The 19351-nt window shown below is 52.7% G+C and overlaps 1 protein-coding gene across 1 annotated transcript; it reads left to right on the forward strand.

Annotated features, from left to right (window-relative positions):
• The first annotated feature begins 233 nt into the window (after positions 1-233).
• On the forward strand, positions 234-15794 carry Rtn4rl2 (reticulon 4 receptor like 2). The gene is made up of 3 exons (XM_027422667.2): positions 234-264; positions 6101-6582; positions 15045-15794. The coding sequence occupies exons 1-3, from the start codon at positions 234-236 to the stop codon at positions 15792-15794; spliced, it is 1263 nt and encodes a 420-aa protein (XP_027278468.1).
• The last annotated feature ends 3557 nt before the right edge of the window (positions 15795-19351 follow it).

A 19351-nucleotide genomic window follows, 5' to 3' on the forward strand; every position in this document is an offset into this window, starting at 1 on the left:
CCAGCCCACTCTACCCAGTCGTGCCCCGCCCCGTCCCGTCGGGGCCGATGGCTCCTTCTGAGGCACGCAGTCCGGGGGGCGCAGGGTAGAGCTCCGCAGCTCGCCACGTAGCCCGGGGACTCCTCGGGTCCTTCCGGAGCCCCGCGGAGTCCCCGCCGTCTGTCCGGCGGGATAGGGGAGCGAGTGGGAGAGCCCTCCCCCCCGCCGCCCCCTCCCCCGAGCGTCGAGACAAGATGCTGCCCGGGCTCCGGCGCCTGCTGCAAGGTAGGGACACAGTCCGGCGGGAGGACCCTAAAGAGGGCGCCCCTCTCCTTGGGCATGAGGGTGGGGCAGTGAAGGGGGTGGGGTGGGCTGGGAGCAAAAAACCGCTTAGCGCGGGAGCCGCGCCTCCGCCCCCATAGCTGCCAGCCGCAGGAGGGCACTGGGCTTGGAGCCTGCGGGAGTGTGCGGGGAGCTCGTGACCAAGGGGCGACGCGGAGGGCAGACCGAGCAGGCTGGGAGGAGGAGAAAGAGGCTCAGGTTCCGCTGTCCCGGCTCCACCTGCTCCGGGGGACGCCGAGGACTCCGGCCGGCTGGGGAAGCGCCGACTCAGCAACTCCTCGTGCCCGGTGTCTCAGCACTTTCCAGTCACCTGGGAAGACAAGCCATGTGGGTAGGGGTCTGTCTGGGAAGGTTGGGGGCAGAGAGCGATTTCCCAATGGCCCTGCCTGGTCCGACAGATGGAGGGGCTAGAAGGAGGCTAGTTCCAAGCTCTGAGTGACAGCCAAGGGTGTGGGCTGGAGACTGGGGGCGGGGAGGGTAGGGGTCGGAGGGAGGAGGGGAGTTAAGATGAGAAAAGTGTCTAGAGAGGTGGGGGTGAGAAAGAGGAGGTGGGGGCCAGATGGGGGAGGGGTGAGAAGAGGAATAAAGGTTAGACGACAGGAAAGCTGGGTCGGGGAAGACCAAGGAAGAGAGGGGAGAAGGGGACCAGTTCCGGAGAGAAATGTAGTGACTAGGGATAGAAAGCTAGAGGCGCGCGGGGCGGGGGAGATAGCCGGAAGGGTGAGGACCGGGGCTCTGTGAGATTGGAATGGGAAGGGATGGGAAGACTAGAAGCTAGCGGAAGCTGGTGATGGAGGATAGATGTAAGGGTCAGACACTGGGGAGACGGTCACCGGCATTGGGGACACGGATCCCTACATGGTAGAGTGGTTAGGGAAGGCTCAGGATGTCAATAGAAGCCAGAGAAGGAGAAGGAAGAGAAGCGATGGGGGGCCCAAGGAAGAGACAAAGAGGCTCCTGGTAACCACTTCCACGTGGGAAGCCCTCCATTCTAAAGCGCCTGCTTGTTATATCCCTTCTTTCAGGGAGTGGCTGGTGGGCTAGTCAAGAGACCTTGAGCTCTGGGTCTGGGGCTGCTGTAGGAGAGTAAGGACTTTGTAGGGGGAGGTGGCAGCTTCCTTGGGGTGGGCACCTGGGCTAGCTCAGTGCTGCCATTTATATCTCCAAGCCCCGACGTCGGATCCTGCCGCCCCACAGTAGCTTCTTATTTTGGGGTGTTACATTCTGGCAGAGTGAGAAGCTGTTTGCAGCAGCTTCAAAACCTCCAGTCACCTGCATCAGTGCCTCCCCAGGCCCCTGCGTCACTAGTATGCCATCGCCCCCATGCCACTCCCAAGCCCCCCCTCTCAGCCTCTGCCCCCTCAGCATCTGCTGGGCAGGCCCCTGGATCTTCCCTGAGGCAGTGTTAAATGTGTGGAGATGGTGCTTGTAGTTGAGACCCTGTACCCTATTTCTAGAGCCAGAGGCCTGTCTACTTTTCTTGGGACATCTCTGCCCCATTATGGTGCACTCCAGTTCCTGCCTTGGACTCTGCCTCCCCGCCTCCCCTCCATGCTTCAAGTTTCTTATTCCCAGGAGCCTCTGGCCTAACGGTTGGCGCAGACTGAGTTCTTCATCTCAGAACCTGGGTATTCCAAGGTCTGGCAGGCCTTGGGTCTTGACCATGATCCTTTGGTGAATGGATCCTTTTGGCTCTGGGTACCTTAGCTTTCCAGGATCAATATCATGTTGTGGCCTTCCTCCACTCCCTCCTGTGGCCAGATGTGGCTATGCCTTTGGTGATTGGTCACCTCTTCCTGACTCCCGTTTGTGCTGTGCTCTAGAATAACCAGAGCCTGGAGCCCTGGACTGGAAATCTATAGAGAGCCTAGCGCTACCCACGACCCTGAACAGCCAAAGGGCTAGCATTGTGAGTGTCCCAAACCTGAGCATATGGGCAGGGGACCTAAATTCCCTTTACCTCTGGGCATCTCACACCCAGGGGGTGTGGTGGGGGAAGGGGCTCTGTAAGAAGTCAGAGTGTGTCCTCCAACCACAGTCCAGCACCTGTGATCTTGGGCTGCACAGTAAAGTCTCCCTCCCTTCCTAGAAAGGTTGGGACCTTTGTACTATGAATCTCCGCAGGGGTTCTGACAGGCTGGGTTCTAGGGATGAAGAAGGCAGCATGTACAGTAGAGTGCTGGGATGCAGTAGGTGCACAGTGAAGATTGATTCCTTCTTCTCTGGTCCCACACACCATTCATCTTGGGGCTGACCTGATGACTTTAGAGAAAGGGATGGGCAGAGGGTGAGGGAGACTGGCGGAAAAGGCTTCCCTCTCCCTTCACTACAGGGGAGGGAAGAAACCAGGATTCTGAGGTGCTGCCAACCAGACGCTGACTTTTCTGCTTCCCAGCTCTCGGTGATGGTGATGTTTCCTGTCTCACAATGGTTTATTCTAGATAGTGGCTGGGTATCCCCAGTCTACCTCTGACACACTGTGCCTGCCCAGGACATGCATGAACAGGGGAGCCTGGAGTATAGCTGTGGTCCTCAGGGAGGGCGGGAATGGCTGTAAAGAGGGGAAAGTGGGGCTTAGGGAGGGGATGTGAGAGAAGGAAAACAGCACAAGGAGAAGGGTAGAGGAGAGGGGAGGGAGGGAAAGGTGCTCTCCCAGCCCCCCTACCTTGCCTCTGCCTGGAGTGCCCACTCCAACCCAGCCTGGGGGCAGAGAAGCTCAGAGCCCCCTCCCCCTCCCCCTGCCTCCATGAGAGCCACAACCTGAATTATGGATGAAGCTCCTTGGGTTACAGCTGCTTTGCACGGCAGTGAGGGCCAGAAATGGCAACAGAGTCACTGTTACGCAGCAGCTGCCATGGAGCGCACACACACACACACACACACACACACACACACACACACACACACACACACAGGGTCCCTCCTCAAAGGGCCTGCAGGGAGTACCACTGAGACCGAGGGAAGTGGATCCTACTGAGAGAAAGGGCAGCAGGGAGGCTGTGGGGGCAAAGAGGAGAGGAGCACTGGACAAAGTGAGGAGCCGAACAGGAAGCTGGGACAAGAACGATGGGGGGACTTGCCAGGCCAATGAGCTTGACCTCACACTGGAAGAGGACCGGGGCCAGGGGAGTAGCACTCTGAACCTGTGGCCTTCTGGGTTTGTAGCCCTTTCTGCTTTCTCTCCTGGGACAGCAGTCAGTCAGCTGTGAAGGCTGGAGGAAGAGCTTGGTAATCCTGGGGTGGCGGGGGTTGACAGCCATGCAGCTCACACTCGGGTGAGCTTGTGGATGGGGGTGGGATTAAGAGATCAGAGAAGGATTTGGCTTCCTTTGGTGTAAAGTCCTTGGAGAGGCAGAGCTCAGTGGGTGACTATGACAGGAAGAGGAATGCCCTACTGGACACCAGGCCAGTCTTTTTCTGGCCCTTGTCCTGTACCACTTTAGTGTGTGACCTTGGATAAGTTGTTTGCCTTCTCTGAGATCCAAATTGCCATTTCCATAGGACTTACATAGCTCTGAAATCCCCAGCCCAGCCCACAGTGCTCAGGAAACCCACCCAGGGTCCACTCCCACACCCCAGTCCTTCCTGGTTAAGATCAAGGGTGAGAGACATGCTCCTCCACCCCACGTGGCTCTGAAAAAAACTCAGGAGAAAAGTAATCGTGAACCGCCACACGGGGGAGGGGTGAGAAGGACCGAGAAACGCGGAGGTGGTGTGAACGAATGGAACAGCCGCGCTGTGTCACTGAATATTACATCACACCCAGCCTACACACGCACGGGGCCCGGCACTCACACACGAGGAGGACCGCCAGCACACGCTTGCTTGCTCGCTTGCTCTTGCGCTCCAGGAGGGGCCAGTGACATACACACAAGCGGGCTGGGGTGGCTTTGGGAAGTGCCTGAAAGTGAAGAGCTAGAGAGCACTCCTACTCACAGGTACTTACTCCATTCTGCATAGGGTGGAGCTCCCCAGGAAGAGGCACAGAGGTGCATGCCTGATACAACCTTGCCTACCAGGTTGCGCTGCACCTTGGGTAGTGAGCACCTGTCTCATCGTGCCCCTCCCCCCCAGATCACAGGCACACCTCCATACACACAGACATCTCAGAACACATTCATTCAAACATCGGTTTGCAGCCTCAGAGATCTGGCGCTAAAAGCTGCCCACCTCTCAGCTACCCACTCCCTAAACCATTGGGACCCCCAAATGAGGCACTTCTGGGGCCAAGGGAATGAATGGCTCCTGGCTTTGTAACAGGTGCAGGTTCCTCTCCCCAGGCAGATTCTCAGGGAAGTCTCAGGCTTTCTGGGAATCCTGGTAGACCTAAGGTCTACCAACAGGAACCTCTTTCTGTGGCATTGAGGGGTAGAGGACAGGGAAGCTTGTAGGAGGGGCTCTGTGCTCCTTGGTCAGTTGGGCAGAAACACAGACACCCATTCTCAACACTTTAGTCTCCTGCACCTGCTTTCTGGTCTGTATCCTAAGGAGATTAGCCCATAACTTAACTCCAAAAGTTACTTTGGGGAAAAAATGTAACAAAGGCTTTGAAGGAGACTTTGAATGAGTAGAGCCTAAGTTGGTCTGCAGCCCCACCCCTTCAGCCACTTCCCAGGTGGAAAAGGCTAAGGTTCTTCCAAGGCCTGCAGGGAGGAGGAGGAGGAGGATTGGGTCACCAGGACACCCACAGGCCTTCTAGTCACAGACGGCCTCAAGTTAGTGTCTAGCTTTCTCGAGTGGGCTGGTTTTGCTCCCAGAGGACATTTGGCAATGTCTAGAGACATTTTGATTGTCATAACTGGAGGCAGGGTGCTGCTGGCATCTGGTGGATAGAAGACAGTGCTGTAGTTTAACACCCTAAGAAGAATTATCCCCATCCCAAAGAATCCCCAGCCCCACTTCAGTACAAAGCAAAGAAAACCTGACCCTTAGACTTTTGACCCTAACTCTAAACAAGGTCAAACACAACCATGAAAACAAACAGGAAGGAAAAGACACCTGCTCCCCAAACAACTTGAGACACATCCCAGTGCTGTCTATAAATCGCCCATAGTGTTTGGAGATACAGGCTCACCTTTGCCCAAGCAAAGCTCCCCAAGAAAACCTCAGCAGCTTTCTGGAAATCCTGACAAGAGAGAAGAGGGCAAAAGCTGCTCCATTGAGGGTTCCCTCACTGACTGGTGGCGCACGCCTTTGATCCCAGCACTTGGGAGATAGAGGCTGACTGATCTCTTTGAGTTCAAGGCCAGCCTGGTCTACAGAGCCAGGGCTATACAGAGAAACCCTGTCTTGGAGGGGGGAGAGGAAGCCCCTCACTCTGATAGTGGAAAAACACAGGCATCCATTCTTGACAAACTATAGCTCTCCAAAGGGTCTGAAGACTGGGACTGAGGGTGAATTAGTGGAGTGCTCGACTAGCATGCACAAGGTCCTGGGTTTGATTCCAGCACAGCATCAACTAGGCATGGAGCACACCACTGTAATCTCAGTACTAGGAAGGCAGAGGCACAAGTTCAGGGTCATCGTCTGCTAATGAGGGCAACCATGGCTACATGAGACCCAGTCTCAAACACACACACACACACACACACAGAGAGAGAGAGAGAGAGAGAGAGAGAGAGAGAGAGAGAGAGAGAGAGAGAGAGAGAGAAACTGAGGTTTGCATACCTCAAAGGGGCCTGGAGAGAGACAGGAGGTGGCCAAGGCTCTTGAGCCTGTTAAGGTGTGTCTAGACCCCTGCCCACCTACCCAGTGAGCCTTCACTCTGCTCTCCCCATAGGTCCTGCCTCAGCCTGTCTACTGCTGACACTCCTGGCCCTCCCTCCTGTGACTCCCAGCTGCCCTATGCTCTGCACCTGCTACTCATCCCCACCCACCGTGAGCTGCCAGGCCAACAACTTCTCTTCAGTGCCGCTGTCCCTGCCACCCAGCACCCAGCGACTCTTCTTGCAGAACAACCTCATTCGCTCCCTGCGGCCAGGCACCTTTGGTCCTAACCTACTCACCCTGTGGCTCTTCTCCAACAACCTCTCCACCATCTACCCTGGCACCTTCCGCCATCTGCAGGCCCTAGAGGAACTGGACCTCGGTGACAATCGGCACCTTCGCTCCCTGGAGCCCGATACCTTCCAAGGCCTGGAGCGGCTACAGTCACTACATCTGTATCGCTGCCAGCTCAGCAGCCTGCCTGGCAACATTTTTCGAGGCCTGGTCAGCCTACAGTACCTCTACCTCCAGGAGAACAGCCTGCTCCACCTACAGGTAAGACAGCTACCTCCCCTAGGCCTCTAAGGCCTGTCTCCCTGGACATGTCTTCTGAAGCCACCTTTCCTGCCTCACTCAGCATCTCCATCTACCTGTTTCTCTGTCTTCTTACACAGTGTCGTCCACCCAATTGGTAAATCCCCTTGCCTCTCTGTACCTCTCTAGTCCCCATTTGTCTCTGCCTGTCTCTTGATTTGCCTCCCCCATATGTCTCCCTCTGCCTCTTCTGTCTGTCTCCCTTCATGCACCCACCCACTCAGCACACCCCCCAATGTCTGCGTGTCTCTCCTTTCCCCAAGAGCCTCAGCCCAAAGGCCTTTGCATGATCTTTTCCCTTCCTCCTACTTCCTCCCACTTTCCCAGGCAAGCTGGACAAAGGGTGGAGTCATTGCTGGGGTGGGGCTTGTCTCATAGAAGTGACACTGGATAATATTGGAAGGGACAACCCTTTCTATGCCCTGTCCCTCAGGTGAAACTCTGTTACATTGCAAAAAAAAAAAAAAGAAAAGAAAAGAAAAGAAAAAGAAAAAGAAAATGTATGCTCTGGAGAAAAAGAAATGGAAGGAATAGAATTGTTATTTATTGTTATTATCATTGATCTATTAATATTTATTATTGTTATGCTGACTGACTGTCTGACAGTGAAACCCTTATATCTCATTTCCCCAGAAAGTAGTAACACACCCTCTTAACAACCACACAGGAGGACATGTTCCCTAGGAGCACAGCCTCTGTCTAGAAGGGAGCACTCTCCATTTGATCCCAGAAGGCCCTGCTTTCTCCCTAACCAAGGCTTGGTACCCACAGGTCATCAGTCTGTGGGTTGGAAAATTGGTCCCAGCTGATGCTCCCAATAACAGCAATAGTGGTGATAATTTATCAATGTGTTGAGCATCCATGTAATGCTGTACTAGAAATACAGCAACCTATATACAGAAACAGTATTCAAATGGAGACAGGGGAAGGAAAATGTATAGTGTCTGAGATAATATGTCTCATTATTGCTGAATAATGGCAATCAATTTAGCAAGCACATAGTAAATACACACTGTGTTGGGCCCTGGGCAAAGCACTTTACAGGCATCAACACTACCATTTACAAGCATGTGACATTTTTCAAACATGGACCTCAGTTTTCCTATCTGTGAAATGGAAGTAATATGAGCATCCATCGCCCAGGGATTTTGTAAGCACTAAATGCATGAATAATTTGTACTGCACTTAGAATAGTGCTTGGCATAAATAAGAACTATATAAACGCTTGTTAAAATGCCATGTTTTTTTTTTTTAAATGAACTTTATTTAACATTGGTCTCAGTGAAGTGCCCCAGCTTGAACTTCAACTTGGAGATCTGGGTCAACTCTGAGGATTACTGTGAGGCCATGGATAGGCTCCAAGGCTCACCTCCCATTTGTCTTATTACTAAAGTTGCCCAGAACCACATGGTTAGAGAGTACACTCAGCCACTTCACCTCAAGTCTGCAGACCTGTGGAGGCAGAGGTTTTTCACCACAGAGTGCACACTGGGGATCCCAAGGATTTGTGGGACATAAATCCCTAAAGCCATTGTCCCTGTGATTGGGGCCTTACTGGACTCCCCACCACACCGAGCCCTAAACTGCTTGGCAGCAGGGGCAGACATGGCTAGAAGGTACATAGAAAGGAACTGAGACTACACAGCTAGGGGGAGCTGGCACTTGACCCCATACTTTAGAGGGATAGTACCCCCAAAATACAATTGAGTGGGCTAGGGAATTTTGCTAGTGTATTTGCTTGGTTTGTCGTTGGTCTTTGGTTTGTTTTAGACTTATTTATTTTATATGCATGGGTGTTTGCCTACATGTATGTACATCTGTGTACCACATGTGTCTAGTGCCCACTGAGGCCATAAGAGGAAGTCAGATTCCCTGGAGCTGGGGTTAGTTACAGATGGTTGTGAGTTGCCATATGGGTGCTAGGAATCAAACTCAGGACCTGGAAGATCAGCCAGTGCTCTTAACCTCTGAGCTACCCATCTCTCCAGCCCTGACCTCAAACTCCTTAATCTTCCCACCTCTGATTCCTGAGTGAAATTACCAATCTGTACCAGCATGCCTGGTTTATACAGTACTGGGGATGGAACGTTGGTCTTTGTGTATGCTAGGCAAGCATTCTACCAATGAGCCACCTCCCTAGCCCTTTGGGTTCAGTTTTAAAAGCATTTCTCTTGTATGGTTTTGGACAAGCTACTTTCTCCATCCCTGTGTTAGCACAGGCCACATTCTGAAATAAAAGCACCATGATTATTGCAGGCTGAGTACCCTGACCTGAAATGCTGGGACCAGATGTGTTTGGTTCAGATTTTGGAAGATCTGGGTACACATGATGAGTTATCATGGAGACAGGACCCAAGTCCAAGCATGTAGCTCATTTACGTCTCCTATACACTTGTCCACATAGTTCATCCATGTCTCCTGCATATGTGGACTCACAACCTAAAGGGAACTTCATACAACTTGGTAATTCTGAGTGTGATACATTTCATGGTGGGTAATTCCCCACTTGTGGTGATATGTTGTTGCTACTCTAAAAGTTTTGGATTTTAGAGGCTTGGGGATCTCATAGTTTCTGATTAAAGACACTTGGCCTTTGTTTTTAATTTTTAAATTACACTTTTATGCTCCTAGGGGAAGGTGTGTGTACATGTACATGCTATGGCATGCATGTGGATGTCAAAAGGTGACTTGGGGAAGTTGGTTCTCTCCTTCCATCAGGGGGATCCCAACTATGGAACCCAGATTATCAGCTTGGTGGCTGTCTCAGGGTTTCTATTGCCATGAAGAAACACCATAACCACTGCAACTCTTATAAAGGAAAACATTTAATTGGGGTGGCTCACTTCCAGTTCAGGGGTTTAGTCCACTATCATCATGGCAGGGAGCATGGTGAGATGCAGGCAGATGTGGTGCTAGAGAAGTAGCTGAGCATCCTACATCTTGCAGGCAACAGGAAGCTGACTGAGACACTGGGTGGTAGCCTGAGCATAGGAAACCTCAAAGCCTGCCCCCATAGTGTCTCATTTCCTCCAACAGAGCCATTCCCACTCCAACAAAGTCACACCTTCTAACAGTGCCATTCCCCATGAGATTAGGGGGCCCAATTACATTCAAACTACCACAGTGGCAGAGCAGACACCTTTACCTGCTGAGCCAACTTACTGGCCCTGACTCTCCTAAGATCCTGATCTCCTTATCAGTATGTAGAAGCTACTCACTATTTAGCTTTAGGGAAGGTTCTCTGAGTCTCCATCTCCTCTTCCTAGTGAGGAGCCATGAAAATGAGGCCTTCCACAAAGACAGGCTGTGAGATGCTAATAAGTTAATGTGTAGACTGCATAGCTTAGGGTTTAATGAATTACTTTTGCCTGGCAGTGGTGGGCTTTGATCCCAGCACTAGGCAGAGGCAGGGGGATCTCTGTGAGTTCCAGGACAGCTAAGATCACAGAAGGAAACCTTATCTTGAAAAAAGCAACAAATAAATAAATACATAAATATGTCTTGACCCTCAGGCCAAAGGCAGCGATCTGTTCCTGGGGTAAGGCACAATGATCCTCTAGGTGGTCATTGAGGTCTTCTGAACTAGAAACCATCTTTTTCTGAACAATCTTGGCCTGGGCAGCACCAGGTGTCATGGGAAGGAAGCCTCTTCGCACCTGGTCCTTTATAGAGAAGAAAAGAGACAGCCTCTGTCTGTGAAATGCCTGCTGGAACTAGGCTAGGAGATGCCACAAGCAGGCGAGGAAACATGTGACTCGGTGAGATCCTGGGGAGCAAGTGTGACCTAGGATGGAGTCCAGCCTGCCCAGGAAGGGAGCTCCAGAGGAGGCTCATTGACAGAATGAAAATGGTGGAGGTTTTCATGGACTGTCTGCTGAGGGCTAGGCACTGTGCCAGGCCAGTTCATTCAGCAGCAGATTCCTTACTGAGCACCTACTGCATGCCAGGCAGCGTGCAGGGTGCCAGAGATTCCAGGGTGAACAAAAACAGTATCCCTGCTCTGCTGGCGGGTGGCCAGATGGTAAAGCTGCTTTTCTCCCTTAGTTACTGCAGTGACTTACTTAGCGTCTACAAGCAGTATTTGTGCTCAGGCAGACCGGAGTTCTAATCTAAGCCCATCAAGTTCTAATGGAGCCTCATGGTCCCATCCATGAAAGAGAGATCATGGCCTGTTACTCAGGGCAGATGCTGTGAGGACTAAGGGAGATGGTACTTGGAAAGAACAGAGTGGGTGGGAGTCAATGACAGCGGTGAATTCACCAACCAAACGGAGTTGCCAGGGTAGAACTGGCCCAGGTCTGTTAGGTTCTGTCTGTTAGGATAGGTGTGGAGTCTTGCCTCTGGAGTTTATGCCCATGTTAGCTGTTGGGCCCTCGGCGAGTGGTTCCCTTTGCTGAGCCCCTCTCTCTTAGTCTCCAAATAGAGAAAATCATAGCATCTGCCTCATAGTGTTGATGATTAAGATACTATCAGGATCTGTGCCACACAGGACTTGGCATTCAGTGAGAACTTGGCAAATCACCTGCTGACGCCGATGGTTATGACACCTACCATGGATGGGCAAGCACCATGAGCGGGGGTGCCTAATGCAGAGTGCACACACAGAACAGCTTTGCTCAATGAGTGACATCAGCTCCCAGGCTCACTGAGTCAAAATCAGCAAATGCTTAGGGGACCTGAAGGATCAGCCACTCCAAGTCACTTATGGCACAGATGAAAATACTAGGCCCAGAGAGGTGCCTGGAGCTGTCCAAGGTCACACAGCCTGGGGAGCTGATAAGATGGGTACCAAGGCCAGGTGTTGCAAGGTTGGAGGAAGGCAAGGTTAAGAGCAGGATGCTCTCAGCAAGGCTGAGGAGTGTAGGGATGCTGCATTTAGATTTCCAAATGGATACAGAAAGCTGTGAACCGGCCAGGCAGGAGGCAAGGGAAATGTGGTTTTTGAAATGGAAGAGGATGACTTTAGCAGATGTTCCTAGCCCAGAGGGAGGGGGCGTGCGAGGTGATGGGGGAGGGTCTGTGAAAGTCAAGAACCTATTAATGCACAGAGAACAGTTTTAATGGTGGAGAAAGGAAGGACTGGATTTGAGAGCTGCAGCCCAGGAAGTGGCAATGGGATTTGGCTACAACTTGGGTTGGGGGAAGGGAATGGACCCCAAGGCTGAGGCTCAGAGGGGCGAGTAGTAAGACTTCTAGCCAAGAAAAGGAGAAGAGAAGAGACTAGAATACAAAACTGGGCTGTGGTTAAAAAAACATCTGGGTTCCCTGGGGTGTCTGAACCTCTGTCTTCCCTTCCAGAACCCCAAGTCTCTATAGGAGCGCTTAACCCATTGCTACCCTCCTGTGTCCCCTCATTGATCCTCTAGCCATACATCTCTGGGTGTGTCCTACTATTGCTGACACTCTATGAAGAGAAACCCCAAGGGAGGGGTTAGGTGAAAGGGCTCAGGGTACCCTCTGGGCATGACAGGAAAGGAGGAACTAGAGGTGCACACAGCAAGGCTGAGGCTATTGCAGTGAGCAGGTCAGCTTGGGTCCTGCACAGGCATCAGGGTGGTGGCATCAAAGAGTGGCAAGTGCTGTGCTGGTGTCAGAGGTAGCAAGAAGGTTGAGGAGGACTGATCTCAATGTGGCCAAGAGAAGGGCTCTTGGCAGCCTCAGTTCCTGCAGCAAAGAGGGCGGAAGGCATATGGGAGGAGGTGCAAGCACGCAGGGAACACAGGAAGGTGGGGGCTGTGGATATGGGCTGGGATTCAGCATACTCTCCCTCCTGAGACCTTCGGCCAGCCCAATGCCCAAGTAGCATGAGGAAGGAGCTATCTCCCCAGGCCCTGGGGGAGTGGGAGAGAACCAGAGTTGGGGAACAGGCCAAGGTGAACTGGCTTGAGCAGAAAGGATGCTCTGTCCTTTCAAACTAGAACTCCTGGGGCTTGCTGACCAAGCCTTTGGGGAGGAGCTCCAGGCAGTGGGGTGAGAGGAAGGGAGCTCTGGCTCTTTCTACAGTTAACCCTGTATCTGAAGCAAACTTCGTTTTTGATGAGTGGACACTAAATAGCTCCTAAATCACAATGCATGGGTGAGGTAATGCAACTCAGGGCCTTATACATTAATAAGCAAGTACTCTACATCTGAGCTACAGCCCCACACCAGCTGACCACCAAAAGTTCCCTGGTAAGCTGGTTAAAATGCAGAGCCCCCCCCACACACACACACATGGTCCTATCCATACCTTCACTTCTGAGCCATAATCTCAAGGTTCTGCCAGTACTAACATGACTTCTCCACTCCAGGCACTGTCCCCCACACTGTAAGAGGGACAATGATACCAGGCATCAGGGACTTCAGTTTCTTCTCTCCTTTGCTAAATCTGGGGTGTGGAGCTGACAGGGGTCCCCTGGATAACTCAGCCAGCAGCAGAACTGCCAGTCCCCAAAGAAACCCTCCCTTAGAGGAAAATGAATGGGATAGAATTCTAAATGAGCCCCTGCTGTCATGACAACTGTGAATTATGGATGGTTGACTATGCCTCTATCAGGTGCTGTACCCTCAACAGCATCATAACTTCTAACCTTCCTTCAGTCTATTTAAGAACCTCTGTGGGATACATATACTAAGGGAACAGAGGCTCTGTAAGGTTAAACAGCTTGTCCAGCAGCTAGGAAAAGGAAAAGCTGGGGTTTGTGTCAGTGCTTTTTAACTCTTGAGCCTGTGGGCTTCATCCCCAAACAAAAACACTAGATGCAAGAACTGTACCCAGCACTCCACCCCCATGAACCTTATGTGAACTCTAACTTATGTGAGCCAACTTAACAAACATGGCTAATTCACATGATGTCTGCCCATGTGAAAACCTTATCCCAAACATCTTCTTCTCCTTCTCCTTCTTTTCCAAGACAGGGTGTCTCTGTGTTGCCCTGGCTATTCTGGAACTCACACTGTAGACCAGACTGGCCTTGAACTCACAGAGATCCACCTGCCTCTGCCTCCCCGGTGCTGGAATTTAAGGCGTGTACCACCACCTCTTGATTATCCCAGGCATCTTAATGTGTGCTGCTCCATTATTTCCCGCATTTTACAGAGGAAGAGCTGAGGTGCAGAATAGACAGAGTGACTTTTCCCAGCTATCAGAGTTCATGACAGACCCAGGACCTAACTCTCAAGCTCCAAGCACTGTCTTCAGGCAACCTCATCATCACCGTGAGAAAGGCAGACTTGTTCTCAGCCTACCCCACATCCGCCAGATGACAAACACTGGGGAGCTACTGGAATCTGAAAGGGATTGGGATACACTCTAAATTTTAGAAGCAGGCAGGTGAGATGGCATTGTCCATGTGTGATGGTTAGTATTGACTGCCATCTTGACATCATCTAGATTCACCTAGAAAGGCTGGAAAGATGGATGGTCAGACAGACACACACACACACACACACCACACACACACACACGGGGGGGGGGGTGAATAAATAAGTAACTAGGTATTGTGTTACTGAAAGCTAATCCAAGCTACTCAAGAGGATAAGGCACTGCACGGGGATGGCTAGTTAAAGATCCACCTAGGCCAAACAGCAAGTTCAAAGCCAGCCTGGGCAACTCTCAAAAATACGTGTAGACTGATCCAGACCCCAGGAACATGGGTTTCAGTGAGGAAACCTTGAAAACCTACGGGACCTCCTGTAGTAGTTCAGTACTTATCCCTAGCATAGGTGTGGACTTTGGGAGCCCATTCCACATAGAGGAATACTCCCTGAGCCAAGACTCACAGGGGTGGGCCTAGGCCCTATTCTAAAGGACATAATAGACTCTGATGACACACTATGGAAGGCCTCACCATCCAGGGGAAGCAAAAAGGATATGTGATAGGTAGGGTTTTAGTTGAGGAGGGTGATAGGGGAGGAAGGGAGAGAGAGGGAACTGGTATTGACATGTAAAACAATCTTGTTTCTAATTCAAATAAAAAATCTGAAAAAAGAATAAAAATAAATGTAGGAAGGGAGCTGTGGCTATAGTTTAGCGGTAGAGTTCTTGCCTGGCATTGTTGTGCTGGGTGCAGTACCTTGGGGCCCTGGGCAAAAGGACCCACTGACCTCAACTGTATAGCTTTTTCCATAGGAGATAGGTTAGAAGATGCAAGTTTCAAATTCAGGACTCGATCAGTTAATAAGGTGCTGCCTAGCATGTCTGAAACCAGAAATCAAGAGGTGGAGGCAGCAGCTTAGAAGATTCTCTTGGTTAAATAGCTGGGCTACCTTGAGCTCCTGTCTCAAAAACAAAACAAAACAACAAAAAACAAAAAACCCGAAGTCAAGCCCTTCCACACTATTACACCCTGCCATTATGCCTTCCTTACCCTCCCCCAGGTCCTGGAGTGGAGTCCCCGACCCTGTCTCAGGCCACTCTCTTCTGTTTCCATCCCCTCACTCAGGATGACTTGTTCGCAGACCTGGCCAACCTGAGCCACCTCTTTCTCCACGGGAACCGCCTGCGGCTGCTCACAGAGCACGTGTTCCGCGGCCTGGGCAGCCTGGACCGGCTGCTGCTGCACGGGAACCGGCTGCAGGGCGTGCACCGCGCGGCCTTCCACGGCCTCAGCCGCCTCACCATCCTCTACTTGTTCAACAACAGCCTGGCCTCGCTGCCGGGAGAGGCGCTGGCCGACCTGCCGGCGCTCGAGTTCCTGCGGCTCAACGCCAACCCCTGGGCGTGCGACTGCCGCGCTCGGCCGCTCTGGGCCTGGTTCCAGCGCGCGCGGGTGTCCAGCTCCGACGTGACCTGCGCCACCCCGCCCGAGCGCCAAGGCCGGGACCTGCGCGCGCTGCGCGAGGCCGATTTCCAGGCGTGCCCGCCGCCCACGCCCACGAGGCCGGGCAGCCGCGCGCGCGGCAACAGCTCCTCCAACCACCTGTACGGCGTGGCCGAGGCGGGCGCGCCCCCCGCAGACCCATCCACGTTCTACCGAGACCTGCCCGCCGAGGACTCCAGGGGGCGTCAGGGCGGGGACGCGCCCACTGAGGACGACTACTGGGGCGGCTACGGCGGCGAGGACCAGCGGGGCGAGCAAACGTGTCCCGGAGCCGCGTGCCAGGCGCCCGCAGACTCCCGTGGCCCCGCGCTCTCGGCCGGGCTGCGCACCCCTCTGCTCTGCCTCTTGTTCCTGGCGCCCCATCACCTCTGACTGCGGTGCTCAGACGGAAGAGGCCACGGCCTTCAGCCCGCTCCCCTTCTCTGCCCCACCGAGCTGCGGCTCCATCCTCCTCGCCCCTTGTTGCCTTCCCTAGGCCCCCTCGCTCCTTTTCTTCCCTGGGACCACGCTGCCTCATTTGCCTTCTGGGCTGTTCTGACTTCTCAGTGTGGCAGCCCCGAAGACTGTGTATAAGGTGGCTCGGCCCCATTCGCCCTGATTCTAGCCATTAACTAACTCTTCTTCCCCAATCCCAGGGCTGGGGCGGGGCACCCCAGGCAGCCTTTGCTCCTCTCTCCAGGGCCCAACAGTGGACTTGGAGGGGCTTTTGTCTGCAGAGCACCTTCCACCAGCAGAGCCTTTGAAAGCTCCCCCGGGAGCCTCCGTTCCTCCCCAGGACCTTGGGAGGGATGCCTCAGCAAGGCCCAGGCTGCCCCTGGACCCTGCTTGTCCAGATCCCTTCAGCCTCCTGACACCTGGAGGAATATTTTTCTCCTAAGTCTACCCAGAACACTTTTAGGGTGCCTGGAGAGTTTCCTCTCCACCATGGCCCCTGTGTGGTGAAGATCAAAAGAAGTTGTTTGGGGGAAAATTTATTAAAAAATTCTATTATTTTATCTTCTGTAAGGTTTTTTCCCCCCCTCAAGACCTCAAAAGCAGAAGTAGGACTTAGAACTGTAAGTGTTCAAGGGCTGGAAGGCTAGACAAGGAAGAGCAATCCCAGGCCACCAGGATTTCCTACTGAGCCGACTTGATGGGTGACTTCACCTCTCTTGGGCTTCAAGGTCATTCTGATCCTCCCGAAGCTTCAGTTTCTTGAGCTACCCTGGCTGTTAAGGGTGTGTTGTGTGCTGATGGCACCAATGTGCCCAAGAGAAGGAGCTACCACCAGTCCTGAAATGTTTGGTAGCTGAACAACTAAGTCTGGAGGTGGCCACCAGCTTGGCTAAGTGGCCTCTGGGAAAGAACTGTAAGCCTCCACCTTCCCCTCCAAGGTGTAACTTAGATCTCCATGAGCACAACCAGCTAAACATGGCTTTGGGCCTATCTGGAAAAGGCACGGCTTCCTGGGGGAACACAGTCGCCACAAAAGCCTTAAGCAGCAGAACCTAAAACTAGATTCCCAGCTTGTGTTTGCCCTCTTTGTTGGATGCCCTGTGAAGTATTCAGCATACACAGCTGTTCTCAATACCCCTGCAGCCATCCCATCTTTCTCCCTTTGCCTGTGGGGGAGAAGCCTTCATGGATGGGTTAAGCCAAGCAGTTCTCTGAGCAGATTAGGAGAGACTAAGATGTTAAGGTGATCAAGGGACAAAGCTTTCAAGTTAGGGTGCCTTACACTGAAAGGTAGCTAGAAACTCCCTCTCTTGGGTGGGTAAAGAGAGGCTGGGGGCAGGGCTAGTAATGAACCTTAGCCTTGAGTCTCAACAGATAGAACTGATCAAGGATCCAGTTGAGGCTGTAGCCTGGAAGGTGGGAATGGCAGGATAGGAGGGACCTGAATGCTGGGGTTCAGGATTGAGCTGCTACTGGGATCCTGCAACCCTACCCAGTGATGTTCCAGGAGGCTGAGAAGAGGGGGTAGAAAAAGGCAGGACTCAGCATCCTGTAGCAGATGGACTTTGGATATGAATGTGAAATGGGTGAGGGGCTAGTGAGAGCAGAGATCAGAACTGGAGAGCTCTGAGCTGTGTCAGGCTGGCTTTCAGGGCTAGTGAGTGGGATTGGGAGGAGGGCTGGAGGGAAGGTTAAGGGTGTAGGGGAGATGTGAGCTAGGGAAGTGCTGTGTTGGAGGAGGGGCTTCTGGGCCACGGCAGGGGAGGGAAGTGTGCTGGTAAATCAGAGGCAGGCTGTCCAGGTCACAGAATTATCGTTGTGAAATATTCATGGGCCTTCGGTCCAGATGCTATTTCAGAACAACGAGAGCAGGAGGAGTGTGTGAGAGCCTCAGGAAGAAGCCTAGAGCAATACTGCTCCCCACTGGCCCCCACTGCAGCCACTGACAGCCCAGACAGACCAAGGGACGCCCATCATGTGCACACCACACTCTCACACACGTGCGTGTGCACACACACACACACACACACACACACACACACACACACACACACACGCAAAATGGAGCCTTGTGGCACATGCAAGTACACCAGCCACCCACAGGTCCCACAAACAAGCAGATGTACCTCAGGTATGGACATAGACTCATACCCTCTCACCCAGGCCCCCAGCCCCATCGATCTCACAAGCTCAGGTCTCCTGCCTTTCCAAACAATGCAGATTGACAGCTTTGAGTATTACACTCCAAAATAGAAGAGATGGGGGAAACCCTGTATTCCAACCCCCACCAATGTCCGGATGAGGAAACCGAGGCCAGAGTGTTCAGGGATGGACTTGTCCACGCTCCCCCTAACTCCCGAAAGAAACAAAATCCATTCACCTCCCCCATTCCATGAGTGTGTCCCCATTCTGTATGCTTCATTTTTCAGACTCCTGATGTCATTGTCGTTAGCTCCTCCTTCCTCTAATCACCTCTATCTACTCAGTTCCCAAGCCCCTCCTGGCCCCTCCTGGCCCCTCCCTCTCCAGGCTCTTCTTCTAGCCCCTACCACCTCCCTGCTGAAGCTCCCCATCACCTCGTGCCTGGAACATAAGAGACAATGGAAGTAATCTCTACTCTGCTTTTTCTGCGCTCAGTCTCCCTGCCTCCCACCCAGCCTGCCCACAGTGACCAGACTCATCTGGCCCAACTGTGCATCATGCCACTGTGTCACGCTGGGACATATCATGGCTCCCCATTGCCTTCAGATTCAAAATAAAACACCTTCTCGAGGCACCAGAGGGGTTTCACTGTCAAGAAGAAGCTGCCATTCAAGCCTCCACCCTGGATGGCCACCAGCCAGCCTTCTCTCTAATGCTTTAATGTTTGTGGCCACCTGGCTGGCTGGTTTGGTACGCTAGAAACCCAGAAATCTATTTTGAGTCCTGAGTAAAGTCCCTTCATCTCCCCAAACAAGGAAAGTCTTCCCTGCTCTTCTCAGATCACAAACTCCAGAGCCCTTCCTCAAGGCCAAGACTGCACCTGCTTGCAGGCGGGGGAGGGGGGGACGGGACGGAGGAGGGGGGGGGACACGACGACACACTCTTCACTGTCCTTCAAGGTACAGAGCCGATGAAGTAGTCCTGAGGACGGCTGCCCCCTACTGACCATTGCAGGAAGCACAGACAGGCTTTGTCATCAAACTGCAGAGTGAGCATGCAATCTCCTGGGGAGAGGAATAGAAGGACGCCAGATGACAAGCTTTATAAGCCCTTAAGCTTCTCAGGTTCTTACACCCAGAGTAGGGGGTGAGGGTGTTTTCAGCCCAGTTTTCCGAGCAGCTGGCTCCCCACTTTAGATCTCTAATCTGTTAGAGAGCTCTTCTATAAAAACATGAAGATGGGGCTTCCAGGACCCTTCCAAAGGGAAAGTTGGCCAACAAACTCTGAGAGGCCACAAAACCGGGGACAGTCCAGGTGGCAGGCCCAAGGTCCAGCTGGGGTCAGGTTGCTCT

The sequence above is a fragment of the Cricetulus griseus genome, chromosome 6 (genome assembly GCF_003668045.3).
Source record: "Cricetulus griseus strain 17A/GY chromosome 6, alternate assembly CriGri-PICRH-1.0, whole genome shotgun sequence".
Classification (NCBI taxonomy): domain Eukaryota; kingdom Metazoa; phylum Chordata; class Mammalia; order Rodentia; family Cricetidae; genus Cricetulus; species Cricetulus griseus.

Coding starts and splice junctions, on each gene's coding strand:
- Rtn4rl2 (XM_027422667.2), top strand. CDS start 234: ATGCTGCCCGGGCTCCGGCGCCTGCTGCAAG. Junction 265..6,100: donor GCTCCGGCGCCTGCTGCAAG/GTAGGGACACAG, acceptor CTCTCCCCATAG/GTCCTGCCTCAGCCTGTCTA. Junction 6,583..15,044: donor ACAGCCTGCTCCACCTACAG/GTAAGACAGCTA, acceptor CCCCTCACTCAG/GATGACTTGTTCGCAGACCT.